General features: G+C 42.2%; 1 protein-coding gene across 3 annotated transcripts; it reads left to right on the top strand.

Moving 5' to 3' along the window:
- Positions 1–10,046: 10,046 nt before the first annotated feature.
- On the top strand, positions 10,047–19,238 carry NGDN (neuroguidin). 3 transcript variants are annotated; one of them, XM_055291780.2, is made up of 11 exons: positions 10,047–10,148; positions 11,293–11,352; positions 12,170–12,241; positions 16,236–16,373; positions 16,618–16,702; positions 16,786–16,838; positions 17,091–17,214; positions 17,304–17,472; positions 18,261–18,417; positions 18,564–18,621; positions 19,068–19,238. In XM_055291780.2, exons 1-11 carry the CDS (start codon positions 10,098–10,100, stop codon positions 19,085–19,087), a joined length of 987 nt encoding a protein of 328 aa, XP_055147755.1. In that variant the 5' UTR covers positions 10,047–10,097; the 3' UTR covers positions 19,088–19,238. The 3 variants fall into 3 exon arrangements, with proteins under 3 accessions (XP_055147755.1, XP_055147756.1, XP_063465474.1); XM_055291781.2 differs by lacking the exon at positions 10,047–10,148 and adding an exon at positions 10,739–10,977; XM_063609404.1 differs by lacking the exon at positions 10,047–10,148 and adding an exon at positions 10,965–10,986.
- Positions 19,239–26,264: the final 7,026 nt, after the last annotated feature.

Here is a 26,264-nt window from a genome sequence, read left to right as displayed (position 1 = left end):
TGGAGGTGGGGCAGTCTTGGGGGACTAAATCTTTAACCTGTGGGATTTGTGCTAACTCCAGGTAGTTAGTATCAGAATGGATTAACTTTTAGCATACTTAGCTAAATTGCTCTGTGTGAAAACCCTACATATTTGGTATCAGAAGTCTTGTGAGTAGAGAAACTGTTCTCCTTTAGATATGCTGAGTGGAGAGAAAATGGAATCCCATAAAATGCTCAATTAAAACTAGAGAAGGCAGAAAAAGAGGGAAGAATTTTTAAAAAACAAAAAAGTGTAGTGAATACACAACAATTACACACATGGTAAATATATAATTCAAATATATCAATAATCACTTTAAATGTGAGTGATTATAAATGTCACCATGGATGGCAATAGCAATTTGCAGTAGCAAAGCAAATGGGGAAAAAAAAAGTTGTTCCTTGCGCAAAAAAATTTTAAGATAAAATAATGGACAAAATATAAAGAGAAACTTTCAATAAATACATAGTGAACTTGATTTTTTTATTTCTGTTCAATAATCAAAATGAATTGATAAGATTAGTCTCTTGAAATCAAAATTAAATGTCCAAAAATTAAAAAAAATTAACAGAATCTGAGCTTGTAACTTTATTGAGCAATAAAATGGCTTAGATTCTTACACAAAAAAGAAAACCATTTTTAGATGGAGATGTAAAAGAATCTGTTGTTTCAGTTATGAAAATTTTGTCAGAAAATTATAGGGAAAAGTCTAGAAAAATTTTTTTAAATGAAGGCTCTCCAATTTAAGACACAAAATAGTTGATATAGAATTCAAGACACCTCTAACAAAGTCAAAATTCAAATGATTCAGGCCAGAAGTGGTGGCTTATGCCTGTAATCCCAGCACTTTGGGAGGCCGAGGCGGGTGGATCAGATGAGGTCAGGAGTTCAAGACCAGCCTGGCCAACATGACGAAACCCTGTCTCTATTAAAAACACAAAAATTAGCCAGGAGTTGTGGTGCATGCCTATAATCCCAGCTACTTGGGAGGCTGAGGCATGAGAATTGATTAAACCCAGAGGCAGAGGTTGCAGTGAGCCAAGATCACACTGCTGCACTCCAGCCTGGGTGACAGAGCAAGACTCTGTCTCAAAAAAAAAAAAAAATTTCAAATGATTCAAAATTCCAAAAATTGCAAGTACTTTTCTTTAGCTTTAGATGAATTATGCAGTATGAGACACTGCCCAATTAATACTTTTGGCTTTTTGTTTTGTTTTGTTTTATTGGTCTCAAAAGACTTCTAAACTTACAAAGAAATATGTGGCTCCCCCCAAAATTAAACTCATGGCAAAGAAGAATTTTGCTAGATATAAAAAGTTTGGTTTAAATCAAAATGGATGGTGCTCCAGCCATGTTAGGTTAAAAGTTCAAATGTATTGGAATTTTAAAAGAAGAGACTGATGTTTCCATTATTGTTTTATCATACCACATGATATATATTTAAAATATTTGTGTTCAACTTTCTGAAACAGACTGTATGAAAAATTCATGGATATGGTTGTTAAAAATTTCTCAGCACTTCCCAACTCATGTTTATGAGGCCAATATTATCCTGACATCAAAACTAGACAAAGATATCACAAGAAAAATACAGAGCAATATTTCTTATGAATATAGATGTAAAGATTCTTAACAAAATATAAGCAAATTGCATCCATCAGCACATAAAAAGGATTATACACCATGACCAACTAGGATTTACACCAGGAATGTGAGGCTAGCTTAACATTTGAAAGTCAATTAATGTAACACACAGTAACAACAGAATCAAGAACAAAAATCACATGATCATCTCAATAGACATAGAAAAGGCATTTGACAAAATGCAACACCTTTTCAGGATAAAAACACTTAACAAACTAGGAATAGAAGGAAACTTCCTCAGCCTGATAAAGGGCATTTATTGAAACTCCACAGTTAACGTAATACTTAATAGTGAAAGACTTAATGTTTTCCCCATAAGATCAGGAGTAGGAAGCCTAGGATGTCCACTCTTGCCACTTCTATTCAACTTTGTATTGGAGTCAGGGCAATTAGGCAAGACAATGAGATCAAAGGCATCCAGAATGGAAAGGAAGAAGTAAAATTCTATTTGCAGATGACATGATTTTATATATAGAAAATTCTAAGGAATCCACTAAAACACAATTAGAATAATAAATGAGTTCAGCTAGGCCTGGCGCGGTGGCTCATGCCTGTAATCCCAGCACTTTGGGAGGCCAAGGTGGGCGGATCACCCGAGGTCAGGAGTGCAAGATCAGCCTGGCCAACATGGTGAAACCCCGTCTCTACTAAAAATATAAAAACTAGCCGGACATGGTGGTGGATGCCTGTAATCCCAGCTACTCGGGAGGCTGAGGCAGGAGAATTGCTTGAACCCAGGAGACGGAGGTTGCAGTGAGCCGACACAGTGCCACTGCACTCCAGCCTCGGTGACAGAATGAGACTCTGTCTCAAAAACAAAAAGCAAAAAAACAAAAAAAATAAATGAGTTCAGCAAAGTTGCAGGGCGCAAGATTAATATACAAAAATCAATTGGATTTCTACATACTGGCAATGAACAATCAAAAAATAAAATTAAAACACAATTCCATTTACAATAGGATCTGCAATAGCTGAATAATGGCCATCCAAAAATACCAAGTCCTAATCTCTAGAACCTGGAAATGTTACCTTATAAGAAAAAAGGGTCTTGACAAATGTGATAAAATCAAGGAGGTTACCTTAGGGAGATTATTCTGGATTATCCAAGTGGGCCCTAAATCCAATCACAAGTGTCCTTATAAAACAGAAGCAGAGGAGATTTGACAACACAGAAGAGTAGGCAATGTGACCAAGGAGGCAGAGATTGGAGTGACATGGTCACAAGTCAAGGAATGCTGACAGCCATCAGCTTGAAAGGGGCAAAGAACAAGTTCTCCTCTAGAGCCTCCAGAGGGAGTGTGGCCCTGTTGACACCTTGATTTCAGACAAATTCAGCTGATTTTGAAACTTTGGCCTCCTGGATGGTGACACAATAAATTCCTGTTGTTTTAAGCCACCAAGTTTATGGTAATTTGTAAAAGCAGTCATAGGAACATAATATGACATGAAAAATAATTTTGAAAACATAGCAATAAATTTAGCAGAAGAAATGCAAAACTTGCACCCTAAAACCTACAAAATATTGTTGAAAGAAATTAAAGAAGACCTAAACAAATGGAAAGATGTCTCATGTTCATAGATCTGAAGGCTTAATGTAATTAACATGAAAGTACTCTCCAAGTGGATCTACAGATTCACTGTAATCCCTATCAAAATTCCAGTTGTCCTTTTTGGACAAAAATTGACAAGCTGATTGTAAAATTCATATGGAAATGCAAGGGACCCAGAATAGCCAAATAATATTGAAAAATAACAAAATTGTTAGGCTGGGTATTGTGGCTCATGCCTGTAATCCCAGCACTTTGGGAGGCTGAGGCGGGTGGATCGCTTGAGGCCAGGAGTTCAAGACCAGCCTGGTCAAAATGGCAAAGCTCTGTCTCTATTAAAAAAACTAATAATGAAATTGGAGGACTTACATTTCCTAATTTCAAAACTTATTACAAATATACAGTAATCAAGATAGTGTGGTACTGGCATCAAGACAGACATATAGATTAATGGAATAGAATTGAAAGTCCAGAAATACACACGTACATTTATAGCCAATTGATTTTTTTTTTTGAGACGGGGTCTCACTCTGTTGCCTAGTCTGAAGTGCAGTGGCACAATCTTGGCTCACTGTAATCTCCACTTCCTGGATTCAAGCTATTCTCTTGCCTCAGCCTCCTGAATAGCTTAGACTACAGATGTGTGCCACCACACATGGCTAATTTTTGTATTTTATTTTTTTGGTAGAGACAGAGTTTCATCATATTGCTCAGGCTGGTCTCGAAATCCTGACCTCAAGTATCTGCCCACTTCGGCCTCCCAGAGTGCTGGGATTATAGGTGTGAGCCACTGCACCCGGCCATTTATGCCCAGTTGATTTTTAACAAGGGTCCCAAGACCCTTAAGGAAATGATCAACAAGGAAAGAATAGTCTTCTCAAAAAATGTTGCTGGAACAACTGAATATTCACATGCAAAGGAATGAGGGCAGACCCCTACTTCACACTACCCACAAAAATTGACTTAAAGTGGATCTTACATTAGGTCTTTGATCCATTTTGAGTCAATTTTTGAACTCTTAGGAGAAAACATAAGTGTAAATCTTCATGATTTACATGAAGCATGCCTAAGCAACAATTTCTTAGATATGACACCTAAAACACAAGCAACACTCCGCCCCCACCCCCCAAAAAAAGGTAAATTGGACTTCATAAAAATTAAAATCTTGGCCAGGCATGGTGGCTAACACCTGTAATCCCAGCACTTTAGGAGGCCGAGGCGGGAGGATTGCTTGAACCAAGAGTTTGAGACTAGCCTGGGCAACATGGCAAAAATCTGTCTCTATGAAAAAAAAACCCACAAAAATTAGTAGGGCGTGGCGGTACATACCTGTAGTCCCAGCTATGGGGGGCTGAGGCTGCAGGATCACTTGAGGCAGGGAGGTCAAGGATGTGGTGAGCTGAAATCATGCTGGTGCACTCCAGCCCAGGTGACAGCATGAGACAGTCTCAAAAAAAAAAAAAAAAAGGCCAAGCATGGTGGCTCACACCTGTAATCACTGCGCTTTGGGAGGCTGAGGCAGGTGGATTGCTTGAGATCAGGAGTTCAAGACCAGCCTGGCCAACATGGTGAAACCCCGTCTCTACTAAAAGTACAAAAAATAAGCCAGGCATGGTGGTGTGTGCCTGCAATCCCAGTTACTCGGGAGGCTGAGGCAGGAGAATCGCTTGAATCTGGGAGGCGGAGGTTGCAGTAAGCCAAGATTGCACCACTGTGCTCCAGCCTGAGCAACAGAGCGAGACTCCATCTCAAAAAGCAAAACAAAACAAAACAAAACAAATTTAAACAATTTTGCCCTCCAAATAATACCATTAAGCAAGTGAAAAGACAAAACAAAGTGGGAGAAAATATTTGCAAATCATGTATCTAATAAGAGGCTTGTGTCTAGAATATGGAAAGAACTCTTATGACCAATAATAAAAAGACAACTCAATTTAAAAATGATCTGAACAGACAGTTCTTTTTTTTTTTTTTTTTTTTTTTTTCGAGACAGAGTCTTGCTCTGTCACCCAGGCTGGAGTGCAATGGCGCAATCTCGGCTCACTGCCATCTCTGCCTCCTGGGTTGGGTTCAAGCAATTCTTCTGCCTCAGCCTCCCGACAGCTGGGACTACAAGCATGTGCCACCACACGCAGCTAATTTTTGTATTTTTAGTAGAGACGGGGTTTCACCATATTGGCCGGGCTGGTCTTGAACTCCTGACCTCGTGATCCACCCGCCTCGGCCTCCCAAAGTGCTGGGATTACAGGCGTGAGCCAACATGCCTGGCCAACAGTTCTTCAAAGATATTCACATGGCCCATGAGCACATGAAAAGAGGTCCAACATCGTAAGACATTAGGGAAATGCAAATCAAAACCTCAATAAGACACTGACTGGAGTAACTCACTAGAGTAACTATAATTAAGACTATAGATTATAGCAGATGTTGGCAAGGATGTGGAAAAATTGGAACTGTTGTATTGCTGGTGGAAATGTAAAATAGTGTAGCCCTTTGGAAAACAGTCTGGCAGTTCCTCAAATGGTTAAACATAGAATTACTGTATGACCCAGCAACTCTACTGCTAGATGTAAACCCAAAAGAAATGAAAACATATTTGGCTACAAATGTTTATAGCAGCACTACTTAGCCAGAACATGGAAACAACCCAAATGTCCATCAGCTGATGAATGGATAAATAAAATGAAGTATGTCTATACCATGAAATATTATTCAGCAGTAAAAAGGAATAAAGTAGTGATATACATTACAATATGGATAAATCTTGACAACATTATGCTAAGTGAAAGCAGCCAGTCACAAAAGACTACACATTGCATACTTCCACATTAAGGATATGTTCAGAATAGACAAAGCTACAGGGATACAAAGTTGATTAGTGGTTGTCTAGAGCTGAGGGTTAGAGGGTTGGGAAAAAAAGGGGAAGTGACTACTAATGGATACTGGGTTTTTTTGGAACATTGTAAAAATGTTCTAAAATTATTATGGTTATATTTGCACAACTCTGTGAATATACTAAAAACCACTGAATTCTATGATTTTTTAAATCAAAACAATGTTTTTTTTTTTTTTTTTTTTTTTTTTTTTTTTTTTTTTTGTAGAGATGGGTTTCACTATGCTCCCCAGGCTGGTCTCAAACTCCAGGCCTCAAGTGATCCTCCTGCCTCAGCCTCCCAAAGTGCTGGGATTACAGGTGCAAGCCACCATGCCCAACCCACTGAACTGTATCCTTTAAATAGTGAATTGTATGATATGTATATTAAATCTCAATATAGCTGTTAAAAATTTTTCTCAGTATATACTTGAAATATTATGGACGACTGCCAGCTTATGAAACTGTTGAAAGAAATAGAAGATAATAAATTTAATGATCTTGTATTCTTTGCCAATGCTTGTTGGTTGAGTGGTAGAAGAGCTTTACAAAGATTTATTGTACTGTTAGCTCCAAGATTCTCTTGTAACAAAAGGAATGGTTGTGTCAGGGCTCAGAAAACAATACTGCAGAGTATGGCACTTTGGCATGCTAAGCACTTTGAACTAAAGAAGATTGGAAGGTCTTAGAAGCAGCCTCAGAAGCAAAGTCTTTCTCTGACCTTCTGCTGCCCTCTTGTCTGTTGCCCTTCCTTCTGCTCCAAGGCAAGCCATAGAAACTAGAATTCTGGCTGGGCGTGGTGGCTCACACCTGTAACCCCAGCACTTTGGGAGGCCGAGGTGGGCAGATCACTTGAGGGCAAGAGTTTGAGACCAGCCTGGCCAATGTGATGAAACCCCATCTCTACTAAAAATACAAGAATTAGCCGGGCATTGTGGCGGAGGCTGCAGTGGGCAGAGATCATGCCATTGCACTCCAGTCACTCCAGCCTCAGCAACAGAGCGAGAATCCGTCTAAAAAACAAAAGACAAAGGCCAGGCACGGTGGCTCATGCCTGTAACCCCAGCACTTTGAGAGGCCAAGGCTGGTGGATCACAAGGTCAGGAGTTCGAGACCAGCCTAGCCAATGTGGTGAAACCCCGACTCTACTAAAAATACAAAAAAAATTAGCCAGGCATGATGGCGCATGCCTGTAATCCCAGCTACTCAGGAGGCCGAGGCAGGAGAATTGCTTGAACCCGGGAGGTGGAGGTTGCAGTGAGCTGAAATCGCGCCACCGCACTCCAGCCTGGCAACAGAGCAAGACTCCGTCTCAAAAAAACAAAGAAAAAAAAATTAGAATTCCTCTTCCCTAATGCAGGTTGTAAAAACTGGAACCCCAGGTCTGGGTGTGGTGGCTCATGCCTGTAATCCCAGCACTTTGGGAGGCCGAGGTGGGTGGATCATGAGGTCAGGAGCTTGAGACCAACCTGGCCAATACGGTGAAACCCTATCTCTGCTAAAAATACAAAAATTAGCTGGGCGTGGTGGCACATGCCTGTAGTCCCAGCTACTCAGGAGGCTGAGGCAGAAGAATCACTTGAACCCAGGAGGCAGAGGTTGCAGTGAGCTGAGATCACGCCACTGCACTCCACGGTGACAGAGCGAGACTCCGTCTCAAAACAAAAACAAAAACAAAACAACAAAAAAACTGGAACCTCTGTCCCCCAAACCAGCCATAAAACCTAAAAATTTTACTCTAAATTTATCTCACCTTTCTGCTAGGAGCTAGCCATAAAAAATATTCTCTGACTTCCTCATTTGATTGTCAGTCATAAATCCTCATTTTGGAGGGGTCCTCTCTGTAAACCAGAAAGTATCTGAAACAGGTCTCAATCAATTTAGCAGTTTATTTTGCCAAGATTAAGGACACGTCTGGGAGTGAGGCTTGTGCCTTTCTCCAAAGATGACTTTCAGGGCTTCACTATTAAAAGGGGAAAAGGAGGCTGGAGGAGAAGGAGGGTACACTAATCCACGTGTTGCAAGAGAAAAGGAGCAGGTAGGGGAATAGTCAATTGGTATTTGTCTCAGGCTCTGTAAATCGGCACACAAGATAAGGTGAACACACAGTAAATACTTGTAGAGATATTTAATATTTTATCTGTAGCTATCTGCTTAGGAACAAAAGCAAAGGCAGTTGCTTGCATGACTGCGTTGAGCTTAATTTTTTTCTTTTGGCATAGTGAACTGGGGTCCCAAGTTATTTTCCTTTCACATTCCCTATACCCAAAAGGATTGCTATCTAGAGAGGCTAAGAAAAATCTGAACAGACAGGCCTTGCTGGGACTCCCCCCACAATCTAGTTCTGTCGGATCATACTCTTTTTGTCCTATCACATTTCTACACGCTGTCCATTCTTCATCAAACCTAACCATAAAAATGGACAGTTTTCCCTGGGTCTTTGCATCTTCATTTCTGAAGGCTCCTGTGTCATGTAAAACTTTAAATAAATTCATCAAACTTTTTTCTTGTTAACTTGTCTTTTGTTATAGGAGTGTCTTCTATAACCCTTATGATGGGTGAGAAAAGGTATCACACTTTTCTGCCCCTATAGTTGACCAGTATTTTACTTTTTTAGAGATGGGGTCTCCCTCTGTCACCTTTTTTTAGAGATAGGGTCTTGCTCCGTCACCCAGGCTGGAGTGCAGTGGCACGATCATGGCTCACTGCTGCCTTGACGTGGCCTCAAGGGATTCTCCTGCCTCAGCCTCCAGAGTAGCTGGGACTACAGGCTCGAGTCACCATTCCTGGTGGACAATTATTTTAATAATCAAGGCCGGGAGCAGTGGCTCATGCCTGTAATCCCAGCACTTTGGGAGGCTGAGGCAGGCGGATAGTGAGGTCAGGAGTTTGAGACCAGCCTGGCCAACCATGGTTTAGTAGAAACCCCGTCTCTACTAAAAATACAGAAAATGAGCTGGGCATGGTGGCGGGTGCCTGTAATCCCAGCTACTCGGGAGGCTGAGGCAGGAAAATCGCTTGAACAGGGAGGCGGAGGTTGCAGTGAGCTGAGATCACGACACTGCACTCCAGCTTGGGCGACAGTATGAGACTTCCGTCTCAAAAAAAAAAAAAAAAAAAAAAAAAAAGGCCGGGCGCGGTGGCTTACGCCTGTAATCCCAGCACTTTGGGAGGCTGAGGCAGGCGGATCACGAGGTCAGGAGATCGAGACCATCCTGGTTAACATGGTGAAACTCCGTCTCTACTTAAAAAAAAAAAAAAAAAAAAAACAGCCGGGTGTGGTGGCACATGCCTGTAGCCCCAGCTACTCGGGAGGGCGAGACAGCAGAATCGCTTGAACCCCGGAGGCGGAGGTTGCAGTGAGCCGAGATCGCGCCACTGCACTCCAGCTTGGGCGACAGAGCGAGACTCGGTCTCAAAAAAACCCCAAAATATGGCAGTGCAATTTATTTTCTCATTGATATCATAAAGCATATGAACAAACTAAATTTCAAATTCCCCGAAAAGGAAAAGTTTATTGCTGATCTAATTAGACAGGTCCGAAAATTTATGTAGAAATAGAAGCTTTTCATAATACAAATCATGATAAAACATTACAAAAGCTACTGGATAATTGACTAAGTATGCTGCAACAGCATCCTGAGCTTCCACAGTGGGCCTGAAGCAGCAAATAAATGTTAGAGGAGTGAGGACTGAACACCCTCCTGCCTTCTTGAATCCAGCAAGATCTAGATACCAGGATTTTCTTACCCCAGCTGCCCAGATACAGGTGTCATTCTTAATTCCAAAAGACAGCTTCAAGTCAGGAAGATCTGATTTCTAGACCCAGCTCTGCTGGACGGTTGTGAACAAAAATTATACACTATCATTCACTCTTTCGGTGCTTTATTTCCTAAGGCATGTGATGGGAACAATGAGTATCCGTCCAACCTACTTCACCAGCCTGTGAGAAACCAGAACCAGCGAACACATCTGAAAGCACTGGGTAATGATGAGGCAGGTCATACTGAAACATGCACTGCCAGAGTTTGAACCAAGTTCTGCTGAAGACCTGTGTGACCGGGGTAAGTCATGTAAATATGAACGGTTCCCCAACTTGTAAAACGTATTCTTTTCATGTCCCCAAACTGGTAGGAGCGAAGTGTCGGGGCGTTATTGGAGCCGTTTCTCAGCGCTCCACGGTGCACACCAAGACGGCAGGTGTCCTCGCAGTCGGTTTCTGAATTCTGGCTCTGGGCTTCTCTAGCCCCGCTCTCTTATTTACAGATGAAGAAGGCTCAGAGGCCGAGTGACTTGTCCACGGTCACACAAGGAGTACTGTTACAGAATCGATCCCAGGGCCACCGGGTCTGTGAGGCATTTGGCGCGGTGGCCGTTGAATGAGCAGCCAGCAATGGCGGCTCCGTAATGTCGACACCGCAAAGCGAAGCCGAGGCCCGTCACCTAGCGGCCGGTTCAGGCACTACAAGAAAAGTGCAGTGAAAAAAGACTCTCGGTTCTGCGGCAGACGGGAGCCAATACGCGCTAAGTTCGCTCTGCTCATTCCTTTTTTCTATTGGTTCTTCCAACCGTCAATCAATTATTTGCCTGTCTCTTATTGGCTTGCCGTCAATCATTTTACTCAGTCTACCAATCACACGCTCTTTGCCAAGTGCTCTTTTTTTTCGTCCTGACATCTCTTTCTGAGTGACGAATTTAGCCAGTTCCTTTATTCCATTGGCCAGATCAGACTCCTCCTCTCGTTTATCCTGTTGGGGGCGGAAGTGAGAGAGCCCTTATTCGTATTGGCTTAGATTTGCAAGCGGCAGTTGTCTATCAAATCTATCAAGACGTCCTTAGCGCTCAGGAAGTACGGAACCGGAAGGGGTGGGCCTTGCGAAGATGGCGGCGCTGGTGAGTTAGGTGTGGTTTCTTCCTCGCGTAGCTATTGTGGTGTTTTCCTTTGCCTTCAGTGGCTGGAGGCAAACCGTTGGTACCAGGGAAGGGTGGTGATGAAAGTTGCTTCAGGGAGGCGGCCTCCCTAGAGTTACCGTTCCTGTCCAGTAACCCAAGGGGCTGGCTTTAAGGCGAGTCTGTGAACCGGAGTGGGAAGGCCCCGAGTCTGGGGTGTCTGACGGAGAGAGGGCAGTTTCCCACCCTAGACGTTCCGCTTTCTTATAATCCTGAGGAAAGAATGACTTTTCTTTACCCCTCCTCTCCCTTCTGTAGGGGGTGCTGGAGTCAGACCTGCCAAGTGCCGTGACACTTCTGAAAAATCTCCAGGAGCAAGTGAGTAGTGTCGCCTCTGGAATAAATTAGTCACGGATTGGCTTTGACTTTATGTACTTCACCTCAAAACTTTGGTGATTGACATACATGAATGCTTCCAAAAACTTTGAGAGTAAAGTGATGTAATGAAAACCTTTTCACGCCAGAAATTCTAAGTAATTGATTCTGCACCCAAGGGAATAAAAAAAACTCCAAAAAGAAATTATCTGAATAGTTTTCCTTTATTCGTATAGCTAAGGAAACTAATGCATGGAATGGTAACATGATTTGCCCGTTGGGTGCCCAGGTAATACACACTTATATACAGATGCTTCTCGACTTAACGATGGAGGTTATGATCTGATAAACCCATTGTAATACGAAAACCTCATAAGTCGAAATTTAGGCTTGATGCCGCTGCCCAGCATCACGAGAAAAGGACGGTTTCTATCGAATGCATATTGCTTTTACAGCCTCGTAAAGTGGAAATTAAGTCATAAGTCGGAGAGTTATGTAGTTCTGTGCATTGTAAGTTCAACCAGTACAAACAGAATTACAGTCCTTCAGTCACTACTCTCCCAGTCCATTTCTCCTCCTTGTGGTTCAGTAAAAGATGGTCTCTAAGAAGTGCAAAGTTTTTTTTTGTTTTTTTTTGTTTTTTTTTTTACTTTTTGAAGAACCATCTCTCCTACACTTTCCTAGAAGTGAGAAGTTAGTACTATACTTTAGACAGTGTTTCAGATAATTTTTAGGGGGCATTGCTTAGCTTTTGCTCTTCACAGTTTGCAGACGTGATTTGATATAGTCTAGTCACTTGTTTTATTTGGGCTAATTTCAGGTGATGGCTGTAACTGCACAAGTGCAATCACTGACACAAAAAGTTCAAGCTGGTGCCTATCCTACAGAAAAGGTAAAATGTACTCAAACAGTAAGCATCCCCTGACTTAATGTTCTCAGTAGTTCTTTCATTGTATGTTTATTGTGTCTTATATATCCTAAGTGCTCGAGCTTCAAACATAAATATGATCCAGTTTCTGTGCTGAAGTCTAGAGGGAAGACAAAGCAAAGCAATAGATATAAGTATTAATAGTAGTAGTCACATTACAGAGTTTTGGGTCTCCAGCCAAAGAGAGGGATTAATTAACTGCTAGAAGAGCAGAAGGATTCAGGACTGGCTTCCCAGAGGAGGTGATAGGATTTTGAGGAATAAACAGGAGGGACAGAAAGAAGGAACATGTGCAAAGGCACAAAGGCCTGAAAGTATGGTGATAAGGGAAAGGAGGAAGTCATTTTTGTGATAGGATGTACTTTCTGTGTTATGTGTGGTGGGGGTAGGAAATAAGACTGGAAAAGTAGTCACTCTGAAGATTACTGTAGGCCAACTGAGGAGTTACTTTCAGATTTCATCTAATCTAAGACACTTATTAATTGGGACATATCACTTATTGTATATATTAAGAAAAAATGTGACAGGCTGGGCATGGTGGCTCATGCCTGTAATTCCAGCACTTCAGGAGGCTGAGGCTGGAGGATCGCTTGAGCTCAGGAGTTTGGGACCAACCTGGGTAACATAGTGAGACCCTGTCTCTACAAAAGTTAAAAATTAGCCGGTCATGATGGCATGTGCCTGTAGTCCCAGCCACTCGGGAGGCTGAGGCCAGAGGATTGCTTAAGCCTGGGAGGTTGAGGCTGCAGTAAGCTGTGACTGTGCCACTGCATTCAGCCTGGGTGACAGAGCAAGACCCTGTCTCAAAAAAAAAAAAAAAAAAAATTGCTTATGACATAATACCAAGATGCCTGTGACTGAAACATGCATCCTGATTTCAGAGATGTTAAAATATGCAAACGATGTGCATCTTAAAATTGAAATATACGCCTGTAATCCCAGCACTTTGGGAGGCCAAAATGGGAGGATTGCTTGAGCCCATGGGTTTGAGACCAGCCTGGGCAACGTGGTGAGACCTGTCATAAAAAAAAAATTAGCTGGGCGCAGTGGCGTGTGCCCATAGTCCCAGCTACTCGGGAGGCTGAGGTGAATGGATTGGCTGAGCCCAGGAGGTTGAGGCTGCCATGAGCCGCGGTTGCACCATCACACTCCAGCCTGGGCAACAGAGTGAGACTGTCTTAAAAAAAAAAAAAAAAAAAAGGCCAGGCTAAGAAAAAAAGGTGACTCACGCCTATAATTCCAGCACTTTGGGAGATTGTGGCAGATGGATCACCTGAGGTCAGGAGTTCGAGACCAGCCTGGCCAACATGACAAAACCCCATCTTTACTAAAAATATAAAAATTAGCCAGGCATGGTGGCGCGTGCCTGTCTGTAATCCCAGTTACTCGGGAGGCTGAGGCAGGAGCATTGTTTGAACTCAGGAGGCAGAGGTTGCAGTGAGCCGAGATCACGCCATTGTGCTCCAGCCTGGGCAGCAGAGCAAGACTCCGTCTGAAAAAGACAAAACAGCAACAATCGAAATATTGTAGTTTTCAAATTAAGGTCTGGTAGAACCTTCTCAGGAATTACTGGTTAGGGGCAATGTGGAAGAACAACTCTGGACCTCTCATCCCTACTTAACTGGAAAACTCTGGTATTATCTGTTTTTATATATTGAGGTTTTGTCCTAAGGTATTTAAGCCAAATATTCTATGGGTAAATACAAGTATGAAAATCATTGTAATAAGAGTCACTGAAGGAGTTTTAAGCACAGGAGTTACAGCAGATTTGTGCTTACAGAAAGATAGCTAACAGCATTCAAAATATACTCCCTTCTTGTCTTTATCATTCACTTATGTTCTTATTGTCCATTTTTATTTAAAAAAATTTAAATCTTTGTTTTTCTCTCATATGCTTGTAGCTCAGTTTGAATTTGACAATGCCCAAGCACATCGGAAGAGCCTGCTTCTCAAATTCTTACCTGTTTTTGTCCTGGGTACCATGCTTTTTTGTTTTGTTTTGTTTTGTTGAGATGGAGTCTCCTTCTGTCGCCCAGGCTGGAGTGCAGTGGCACGATCCTGGCGCACTGCAGCCTCTGCCTCCTGGGTTCAAGTGACTCTCCTGCCTCAGCCCCCCGAGTAGCTGGGATTACAGGCGCCCGCCACCACTCCTGGCTAATTTTGTATTTTTAATAAAAACGAGGTTTTACCGTGTTAGCCAGGCTGGTCTCAAACTCCTGACCTCAGGTGATCCACCCACCTCGGCATCCCAAAGTGCTGGGATTACAGGTGTGAGCCACCACACCAGGCCTTGGGTACCGTGCTTTGAGCCACTTCAGTGCCTTTTGGAGATGGATGAGTTGCCACCATCCTTAGATCACTATATATTTGTTTGTTTATTGAACAAATACATATTAACTTATCTTTTTGACCAAAGACTTTTACTAGGTGCTTTATAGGTTACAAAGTACTTTCACATTCTCTTAATTTGAGCCTCATAATTATTCTTTGTGGCAGGAAGGAAATATTGTACGTATTTTACTGATAAGACTGAGGTTGGCCTGGCGCGGTGGGTCACGGCTGTAATCCCAGCGCTTTGGGAGGCTGAGGCAGGCAGATCACGAGGTCAGGAGTTCGAGACCGGCCTGGCTAACATGGTGAAACCCTGTCTCTACTAAAAATACAAAAAATTAGCTGGGCGTGGTGGCAGGCACCTGTAGTCCCAGCTACTTGGGATGCTGAGGCAGGAGAATCACTTGAACCTGGGAGGCGGAGGTTGCAATGAGCCGAAACAGTGCCACTGCACTCCATCCTGGGCCACAGAGTGAGACTCCATCTCGAAAAAAAAAAAAAAAAAAAAAAGACTGAGGTCACAAGGTTTAAGTGACTTACTCAATATTTGACTACCAAATACCTAATTCAGAACTTAAACTCAGTTTGTGGACTCTAAATCCTTTGCTCTCCTTCTATACCACAGTAGTGTTGATCTCAAGAGCTTAGCATGTTGGCTTAAAGACATCCAGGGATTAGGTGTTGGAGTCAGATTGAGTTTGAATCTTAGCTCTACTTGTATTACTGTGTTATCTTGGCCAAAGTATTTAACCTCTCTGAAATAGGTTTTCTCAGGGCTTGAAGTTTAGAAGATACATAAAAGCCCAAAGAAAAAAATGAAAAATCAGTATAATCACCACTGTGAGATAACCACTGTGGTACATTTTTTTGAGATTTTTAAAATTATACGAATAATATATGCAACACTTTTTCACAGTCTAAAGCACACCATTTCTTCCTTTTCCTCATCTCACCCTACGGGTAGCAGTTACTTGTGTGTTGTCTTGTAGACATTTTTCTATGTGTATAAAATGTATTCATCATATACCCCCACACACACACACACACTTTCACAATTGAAGTCATACTACACTTTCTACAACTTGTAGTGACACGGATTTAATTTGATGTCACTATATATAAATCATTGTTTTTACCTGTATCATATAATTCCATTGTATGGGGGGGAAATTGGTAATTACCTTGATTAAATTAATTCAAAATTTGGCAGTGTGTGGAGACATTTTTAATGGTTACAGTTTGGAGGGGCCATCCATGGGAAGAGGCCAAGGATGCTGCTGGAAACCTACAATGCCCAGGATAGCCCTCAACAAAAAATGTTCTGGCTTCAAATGTCAATAGCTCTGAGATTGAGAAACCCTGTTACAGTCTTTTTGGGGAGTAGTTTATTGATTTTCCTCTTCTCATTGTCTTCTATTAATTCTCTGAGCGTTGTTTCTCTTGTGTTAGCATAACTTTCTCATTGGCCATCTTAGGCATAGCTACCTCTTGAGACTACTCCAGATACCTAATATGAATTGATTGGGAAAATCTTGAACTTGGAAAATCATCCTGTTTACCCTAGGCTTTCATCCTGGTTCTTTGGCTAAAACCAAATCTGCTTCTCTTTCTGTTTTGTTCAACTCAGGGTCTCAGCTTCTTGGAAGTGAAGGACCAGCTGCTGCTCATGTACCTTATAGATTTGACCCACCTCATTCTGGACAAAGCCTCAGGAGGATCTCTTCAGGGACATGATGCAGTTTTGAGACTGGTGGAGATTCGCACGGTATGAAGCATGTGGTGTCTTGGAGTTTTAGGTTTCTAAGTCTTGAGCTCCAAGGCTATCACATAGTAGCTCTCATTTAAGTGAGTCTTCTTATGTTTAAGGAAACGAGAAAAGGTATTTTTCTGTTCATTTGCTCTACTTTGTACATATTTTGGGTGCCTTATGTGGCACCTTAACATAGGGACTCTGGTGTGTGCTTCATTTTGGGAAGGAAATGTAATCCTGATTAACTACCATGTTGTAGGTTTTAGAAAAGCTTCGTCCCTTGGACCAAAAACTGAAGTATCAAATTGACAAGCTGGTCAAGACTGCAGTGACAGGCAGCCTTAGTAAGTGAGGAGACCATCATGAAGTTGTGGGGACCATCAGAAAGTTCCAAATTTTGTAAAATTCCTTGGGTTATTTATTTCAGGTGAGAACGACCCACTTCGTTTTAAGCCTTATCCCAGCAATATGATGAGCAAGGTAAGGGGTTGTATTATTCTCCTGATTTTTTTCTGAGGCATGTATACCTAGATGAGCCTCATGGTGATCCTGGATCCCCTGGGATTCTCTTAGGACTTGATTTTCCAACTTGTGTGTTAGAATGCTGAGTATGAGATTCCCTTTTCTCCCTTTTTATATATTCCCACCTCCCCAGGGTACTCCAGCTTTGGGTTTTCTTCTCACTTATCTCATGAATGCTTCCTAAATTTGCAGACATTGTTTCTTTTGTAGTTGAGCTCTGAGGATGAGGAGGAAGATGAAGCAGAAGATGGCCAGTCTGAGGCTTCAGGGAAGAAATCTGTGAAAGGAGTGTCTAAGAAATATGTTCCTCCGCGCTTGGTTCCAGTACATTATGGTATGAACTTTGGCTGCTGCCTCCTCAGCATGAACTGTTTCTCTTCTTTTCTCTGTTCTTGGATAACCTTGCTTATTTTCATCATATAGATGAAACAGAAGCTGAGCGGGAAAAGAAGCGTCTAGAACGAGCCAAGAGACGGGCATTGAGCAGCTCTGTCATTCGTGAACTTAAGGAGCAGTACTCAGATGCTCCAGAGGAAATCCGTGATGCTCGGCATCCCCATGTTACCCGCCAGAGTCAGGAGGACCAACACAGGTCTGAGCCCTTGCATTAGAAATTATTCCTACACTCTAGAGTCCTGTCCTCATGCGTTAGACTAATGTGACTAAGTTTGGTACCAAGAGAATTAACGTTATATAGAAAATGGAGTGAAAACTTTGGGATGATAGTTTCTAAGAATCAGGAGTTTGGAGTACGGGATAGGAACTAGGAAAATTTTTACCCCAACTGTTTAGTTCAAAGCAAAAGCAGTACATTGCAATTCGACATGAGATTTGAGGGAAAAAAAGCAGTACAAAGAGGAATATATGCAGTTCCACATAGCACAACTTTAAAATTCTGTGTTTCACTGTCACAGCTCTCACTTTTGTGCAGAAGGCAATAAAGGTAGGTTTTTATAGTGACATTGTGAGTGCTAGATAAGTTCAGGGAAGGAAAGAAAAGCAGTGTAATTGAATACAGACTCATCAACTTTGCTCAGGTGCAGTCTTTGCAGTTGATGGATTTGCATGAAAGGACACATTGAGGGAAACCTGCTTATAGAGCTGAAATAAAAAAAAGTTTTGGTATAATATTTTAAATAATATTATGGATAGGCTATGGATTCATATCTAGCATGCGGGAAGTTCTAGCACAGAGCACATTTCATTGAGGAAGCTCAGAATTGAGCATTCAATATGTCCTTACTAAATACTATGTTGATGTGCTGTGAAACTTCTTGAGAACTCCCTGAACAAGAAATGATTAAATACTTGGACCCAGGTTCTGGGCTGGAGCTTTCCATCTCCATGGTCTGAGTCTGCTGGAAACTCTTTCTCTGGCAGGATTAACTATGAGGAGAGCATGATGGTGCGTTTGAGCGTCAGTAAGCAAGAGAAAGGACGGCGAAAACGAGCAAATGTCATGAGCTCACAACTTCATTCCCTTACACACTTCAGTGACATCAGTGCTTTGACAGGGGGAGCTGCTCATCTTGATGAGGTGAGGTTGAGATACGGTTGTAGTAGGATGTGACTTTGATGCTTTCAGCAAAATGTATGTGGGGCTTATTACCATGAGGAACTTGGGAAGGGATGCTGGCTCTCAGAACCACAGTGCCATTCCATCACTTCTCCATCTGTCTCCAGGGTCAGAATCCTATTAAGAAGCGGAAGAAGATACCTAAGAAAGGTCGGAAGAAAAAAGGTCAGTGAACTGCTAGGACTTAGGTGATCAGGTGCAAGGTGGGGAGTACAAATTGAGACTCTTTGGATTTGCCATTCTGGGTCTCACCAAGCCCTGTAGTATGTCTTCCATACTGGGCAATAATCTCCTTAGGTGGGCTTTTATTTTTTTCTTTCTTAAGTTGGAAATCAGCATCATTCACAAAATAAATCTCTGGATTCTACCTCTAAGGTCCCATAGTTCCTGTTCAGGCTTCCCTAAATGGAACTGATAAAGTGTCACTTGAAGGAACCATTATCCCATTTCAATTTTATTCCTACTTCTCGTCTTTTGTCCTGGGAAGATATTCAGATTACTGCCTAGGAGACCCCACCCCTGTGAGCCCTTCTCTCTAGATGTCCTATTTTCCTGTCCCTTTAGCTTTTCCAACTGTCCTTTGCCTCATTCTTGGTTTCCCTTCCTTTCAGGTTTTCGGAGGCGGCGGTGATTATTTGTGTACATATTTGTATATTTTTGTCATTCTGAGATACTTCTAATTTCATTGTATATAGGTTGTTTTCCCTTGAATTCATTAATTGTTTGCTTTGGACATGTGGAAAGAGCCTTACTAATAAAATTGATTTTACTTATGAATTAAAGCCCCTTTTTGCACATGTATTGTATGACTAGAGTCGTTGGGTTTGGGATATTTTTGGTGAGTGGTTGGTGAAAAGGGAAATATTTTTTTGGAAGTGCAAAACATTTGTATTGTTTTCTTTGATAATATGTTTTTCCCAAAAGCTAAAAATTGGTTATGTCACAAAAAAATATTGAGAGTCGAGGGTGGTATAATCAACTCTTTCAACCCATGTTGCCTCAACTTCCTGTATGATTTGTTATAATACAATACAGATTGAGATATTAATACATGAATTTTAGCTTTTATTAGTGTTATCTGGACTGGCCACCAGGTGGCATAAGTGGTTCAAGAAACTTGTGGAGCTTGGCTGTAATCAAAAGCAAGGTAGAACCTTTCCACATCAGCAAGATTATTCTTGTCTCCACTTCTCTGAATGTTTTTTATTTCTTTCTGAAATAGCATGAACATAAGGCTGATCTTTGGTCAGTTACCGAATTTGTAGAAAATAGAGTGAGTAAGAAGGCTAGAGTGAAGAGTCAGTATAGTCTTGTGTTTTTCAGTCTCTGACCCCCCCTTCAACTGGGGGTGGCTTTACCAGAGTCAGTAAAGGCCAACCCTTCTATAAAGAGCTGGCAAAAAAAAAAATGCCAGCAGACAAGCAGAACATTCCTAGCTTAACAGCCAAACAAATGAAAATCCCACAGAAATAATTAGCCAAGCTCAAGCCAGAAGACTGGTGGGCATTATACACCTGAGATATTGTATTCTAACAAGAGAATAACCTCTGTTGGTGAGATATCCCACAGGCCTTGGATAATACAGAAAGTGAAAAAAGGGATTAAAAAAAGAAGTTGGGTCTGTAGAATTAATTCATTGGAGTTTTTAAAAAAGGCTTTGGGTCTCATGAACATCTGATTTTAGTGTCTAGTATTGCTGGGTTATATTGATAGACAAATTAATTTGGGTTATATGACTAAAACTTTGTTGATTCTGAATTTATGAATTTGGATTTGTACTATTCAGCCTGATTGGGGCAGGGGTCTTTCAGTCAGCTGCCGCTTGGTAGAAAATAGTTAGGAGACTGGACCAATGGCTGTCTTCTGCTAATTCTGTGATCTTGGGCAAATCACTTAATATCCCTGGCCTTTAATTTTCTTCAGCTAAGAAATGAATGTATTAGACTTCATCTCTGAGATTCCCTTCAAGTCAAAGAGCCTAGAGCTTTTGTGGATGACACCAAGATGGGTTTATGTCTGGGGCTGCTAACTTTTAGTCCCTGATAGATCTGAGAGAGTCTCACATGCCCTGGGTTCTCATACTTCTGTTTCCTCAAGGGAATCTAAACAAAGAGCAACAAGAACAGATTTAGAGACTTTTTTCCCTTTATGGCTGAACTAACTAGATGAGTGACTCAGTTCAAAAATACTTTAGTTAAAACCACTTCATTTGCTTGTTAGGACCACTATATTTGTTTCTAATTTCTTAAGATTTGTGGATTATGGGAACTTCGAGGGGAAGGGAAGTGCTCTTTAAAAAACAAAACAAAACATACACCTTCTGGCCAGGTGTGATGGCTAATATCTATAATCGGGGCACTTTGGGAGGCTGGGGCAGGAGCATTGTTTGAGGCCAGGAGTTCAAGACCAGCATGTTTAACACAACAAGACCCTGTCTCTAAAAAAAAAAAATAAAAAATAAAAAAATTAGCCAGGTGTGGTGGTGTGCGTGTGTAGTCTCAGCTGCTTGGGAGACTGAGGCAGGGGTATTGCCTAAGCCCTGGAGTTTGAGCTTGCTGTGAGCTATGATCTTATCACTGTATTCCAGACTGAATGACAGCAAGACCCATCCAAAAAAAAAAAAAAAAATCCTGTGCTATATGCTGAGCGAAGTGCTTTATACTTAATCCTTATAAGTTGATTTTTTTTTTTTTTTTTTTTTTTGAGGCAGAGTCTCGCTCTGTTGCCCAGGCTGGAGTGCAGTGGCGTGATCTCCGCTCACTGCAACCTCTGCCTCCTGGGTTCAAGCAGTTCTCCTGTCTCAGTGTCCTGAGTAGCTGGGACTATAGCCGCGTGCCACCACGCCCGGCTAATTTTTTGTATTTTTAGTAGAGATAGGGTTTCACTATGTTAGCCGGGATAGTCTTAATCTCTTGACCTTGTGATCCACCCACCTTGGCCTCCCAAAGTGCTGGGATTACAGGTATGAGCCACCACGCCTGGCAATCCTTATAAAATTTATGACATCTCCATTTTACTAGTGAGGAAGCTGAGACACTTAGGGCAAACATTTTTTCCTAAGTTGGAGAACCAGTGCTTGGGGAACACTGAGGTTGGAGGACTTCAAGTGTCCTGTGGTTCATGAAAATCTTCAGGGTTAAAAAATCTTTTTTTATTTGTAGGTGGTTTATAATCTAGCTCCCCTGCCCTACTGCCCCATTTCTGTTAGAGGCCTCGTCTTCAAAGAAACCCTAAGTTCCACAGTTCTGGTCTCTTTGTGGTATACCAGTGAACACAGCAGACAAAATCCCTGCCTTTGTGGACCTTATATTAATTCAATCAAGTCTTTAATCCCAGGACATTTTGTTTTCCCTGGCTTTTAGGCATTATTTGAAAGAAGTTTCTGGTAAAAAGTTGAACTATTTCTGAGAATATTTGTACCAGAGTCATCAAACACTGTTTAGAGTGTATTGTTTGATGGAGTATTACATAGATTCTCAATATGTAAAACGAGCATAAGTGGGGTTACTTTGATTGAAGTGGGGATGAGGGGTCCTGAAGTTCCATGTTCTTATGACCCCCTTTCCCCAAGATTCCTGAGGAGCCCCCAAGGAACCTTTAGAATTCCTTAGAATATAGTTTGAGAACAACTGTTAGGGTAGTAGAACAAGGGAACTAATAATTAGAATTTTAGGATTTTGTTATGGCTGTTCTGGTCACTTTTTTTCTTTCCCTTATTCCTACTCATAGATTCAGTTCTCTGATTATTCAGACCATATGAATATCGGATTTCCTCAGTGTATTGCTGACAACAGATCATTTCTGGTGTTCACTAAGTAACAGGTGTCATTAATGCACACATGAGCACCTTACCTGTTTGGTTTTATCATGTGATGGTTTTGTCATGTGATAGCCTTATTCTGTAGAAGTAATTTACATCTCCGCCTTATTCTTTTCATCTTAGGGGACAGGGAAGAGAGTTTGACCAAGGCCTGTCTTTGCCTTAAAAGCATTGTTTTGTTAGGATTTTATGAAGGCTTGGGCAAATGTCTGTTGGGAATTCACAACAGTCTTCAGAGATACCTTATTAGGAAAAATGTGTTTTGTTTGCAGGGGAGATTATTAGTGTGTCAATTTTCAGCACCATGGAGAGTTCAAACGCTCCTCATTCCTTGGGTTGGTGAATAGGACATAGCTAAACCATAGAGCTGCATGGTGTAGACCTGCCCTTTTTCAGAGCCCAGTTTGTCCAATCTCCAGTTCTGATTGGTACAGATTGGATGAGAGTCAAACACACCCCTGAGTGTCCCCCGTCCTCCCTGGAATCTTTTAGGTCTATAAATCCCAGATTCATGCCAAGGATTTGGCTAACTTGATGGAGGTATGTGAGTGGAATCCTGCCTCCTGCTCCATTGGTAACATCATTTATATTATGATACATGAAATTTTTACCAGCCCTTAAGAAAAAGTCTGTTCCAAACTCATCTTTGCTTAGAGAACCTTGAGGGGACTTAAAAGTTGCTTTTTCATTCCTTGGGCCTTGTTTTCTGCCTCTGTGTGAGGAAAGGCATCAATGCTCTGGCTCTCTGCCCAGTCTTGCTTTTGTGTTTCTTTGATCTCATTGTTCAGAGGGTCTCAGAGAAGCCCCAAGAGCCATGCCTTTGCATGTTTAAGCTATTGATGCTTTTGAAATAACAGAGCGTCGCTGTGTAAGAAGTGTATTAAAGGTCTATCTTGAACAAATTTGGGTCAATAGGTGGCAGTAGACACTGAGTCCTGAGGCCCTGACACCCCCTAAACACAAACACATTTGATGGCCATTATATTTAAGGAAGGATGTGAGAAAGGAGGTCACATTGAGATTAAAATGGGGAGAAAAGCTATCCTTTTTGGTGGAATCCAGGAAATGCTGAAATGTGCTGGATTACATCTGTGGGAGTGTTGTGTGGGGTGAGGGGGAAGATTGCTGTCAGCTAGTGAAGGGCACTGATTGGAAACAGCAGAGCCTCAGGATTGGGGGAACAGATTCATTCATCTAAGATGTAGGTGCTAAGGCTTCTTCTAGCTAGAGTAAGCATGTGTTAAATGAGGACCAGCACTGAAAGGATAGAGTGGGGTTGGCGTGAGTAGAGATACAAGTAGGGGAAGGAGGGGCAGAACTGTGTGAAGGGACCGTGGAAAGGGTGGGCTGTGAAGGGGAGGACTGCAGTTAGAGGAGAAGGGGGAGGCTGCTGCAATACTGAGCCTATCTAATGGGGGAGGGGAGGGGAGATATTGGTGTGTGCTGCAGCTGCATTGCTTCCCCTCCCCCACACTTCCCAAGAAGCCAGAGCCCTGCTGGCAAATCTGTCATCATGTATTTATTATTATTAAAAATGTGACAGATCCTTCCTCCCTGGAAGCACAACAAATACTACTGATCACATTTCTCTGTCCCCTCCCTCTGCAGAGCTTTTGCATTCTCTCTTTCATTTCACCCTGTCCTCCCCTACTTGGTCTGTTTGGTGGGGGGAACCCTTCCCTTCTTTGCTTCTTAGAGCTTGGTGGCTCCCTGGGGGTTTCTAATGGTGGTTGGGAGTTTTGAGGCAGTGCTGGGAGGAAGCAGCTGAGTGAGGGGCATTCATGGCCCCGGGGAGGCAGCTGTATTCTCTTATATCCAGTGGGGAAAGGAAATCACTTGGAAATAAAGATAAAAATCCTTTTTCCAGGTAATGAAATAAGCAGGTGCTTACATTCCTTTCAGTACCTGGTGTTCCTCCCTCTTCGTAGTCTTCTCTTTTCTACTGCCTGAATTCTGAAGGGGAAACCCCCTTGTAGTGGAAAAAGCCAGGAGTTCTCTGTCTTCCCTCCCTTACGTTAAGTCCCTCTCTTCCCAGGAAAGCCATATACAATTTATTCTTCTAGCCCGCATGTTGTGTAACCAAGAGGTTTGAAGGGCAAAAGCCATGGCTTCTTCCTCCCCACCTGCACCCCAGACTCCCATGCCTAGGCGGGGACCTCTTTTGTTGCAGCCTGTAGCCCTTCACCATACCCATAGGTGGTGCTGCTGTTGCTCTGTAGACAGGGCCCTCCCCGCCAACATCATTCCTCCCCACCCTGTCGCCCTCCCCCTTTCCCCAGCCCTCTACTGCCTGATTGTTATTCCACCAACGTCTCCTCTACTGTTCCCTTCCTCAAATTAATTTTGTGGCGCTCTTTTTTCCGCAGTGCCATCTTCTTCCCCTCCCCCAGCTCCAGCTCTCTTGCTTTCTGTCTCTCTCTTTCTCTCTGTCTGCAGGATCTCCAGCTCACTTCCCTATGTGAAATCTACACTCTTCCTTACTGCCTTTCTTTTTCGTTATCTGTTCTACCCCTGACATCTTACAGATGACTCTCCCAATGAAAGCGGGCTGTAGATGAGAGTGGCTTAGAAGAGAACAGGGTGAGGAGAACTGAGGGGTCAGTACTGAAGAGTAGGTGGGAGAATGACGAGGCTCTATAGGGGAAACATGATGGGAGAGAGAAGATATTCTTTGCTGTCCACATCTATTCAGTTCCTGGATTTGGATAAGGAGAGTTCACTTGGCAAGGGATCGATCCTGTGTTATCTGAATCTACAGATTTGGGTTCTACATGCTGGGAAAATGGGAGCTAGGGAATAGCAAGAATTCAGATAATAATGGCTCATCCAGAAACTTTTGGATTAGATTGCTAAGGATACCTCTACTTTCATTATCCTATGTTTTGAAGACTGGAGGAGATGTCCTGTTACTGATCTTTTGTGTCGTCAGAAGGTTCTTGCCAGGACAGTTGTGACACTTATATGATGGCCATCCTGGCTCTCTGGTCACTGCTGAGCACAGTTCTGGCTGCAGGACCTTGGCTCACTCTTGTAGTCTGCTTCCTTTTTTTGTCATTCCATGTCGTTCCTTTATCACAGCTGAATTTACCTGGTTGCCCCATTCAGCCCACAGTGCCCTGTATTGTTTAGCCTTTCCAGAATATGCCCAAACTCTTTATACTGTTATCTCAGTTCTTGCCTCATCTCACTTCTTAATTTTATTTTGGAGACCTTTCATTGTGAGACCAGTACCCCACAAGCAGCTAATTCAGCAGTGTTTTTTACTGTAAAGTTATCCAATTTCTAGGATGGCTAATTTTTCTCTTATTGGATTATTCTTTATGAATTAATAGCATCCTAGTTACTCCCTGGATAGTAGTGCTGAGTCTGACTTCTGTATATCCTAGGAATAGGCCACAATATGGACCTCTTTCCTTGATTCCCTGGTGGGAGGAGATCTTCCTTAGCTTAAGTGTTAGTCCTAGAATGGCTGGCTTGCATTTCCTCAGCATGTGTGAGTCAAGACTGACTCCTGGACTATGGGGAGAGGCAGAGTTTGCCAGAGCCACAGTGAAAAGCAGGGACTAGAACACCGACCCCTCACCTTACTGTCTGAGCCATGGAAGTGCCTGTGGAGCCCTGTCTTCTTGCCTACCTCTCCTGCCTTCCTAAGGTGCATACATGTGTTGGTGGAGGCAGAGGCCGGTGGCCTCTTCATTTCCTCAGCTGATTTTACTGTTTCCTTTCTTAGAGATCTTTCTTGCTCTATTCAGGGGACTGTAGTTACGGTCATGGTTTCATGTAATGTAGACAGTGATCTCTGTTTAGGTCCCTCTTTTAAAAAGCAAGATCCAATAAATATTTGTTGCAGTGAATGGTAGAGACTTAGCTGCTTTAGCATCCTTTGGGAGAGCAGTAAATTGAGTTTTAACTATTTTTTTTTCTAGGTACTTACATTGCTGTAGCTAAAATTGTTTGATTTTTGTTTTCTTTTGCTTACAGGCCCTAT

The sequence above is a fragment of the Symphalangus syndactylus genome, chromosome 9 (genome assembly GCF_028878055.3).
Source record: "Symphalangus syndactylus isolate Jambi chromosome 9, NHGRI_mSymSyn1-v2.1_pri, whole genome shotgun sequence".
Taxonomy (NCBI): domain Eukaryota; kingdom Metazoa; phylum Chordata; class Mammalia; order Primates; family Hylobatidae; genus Symphalangus; species Symphalangus syndactylus.
This window is presented reverse-complemented; position numbering and strand designations above follow the sequence as displayed.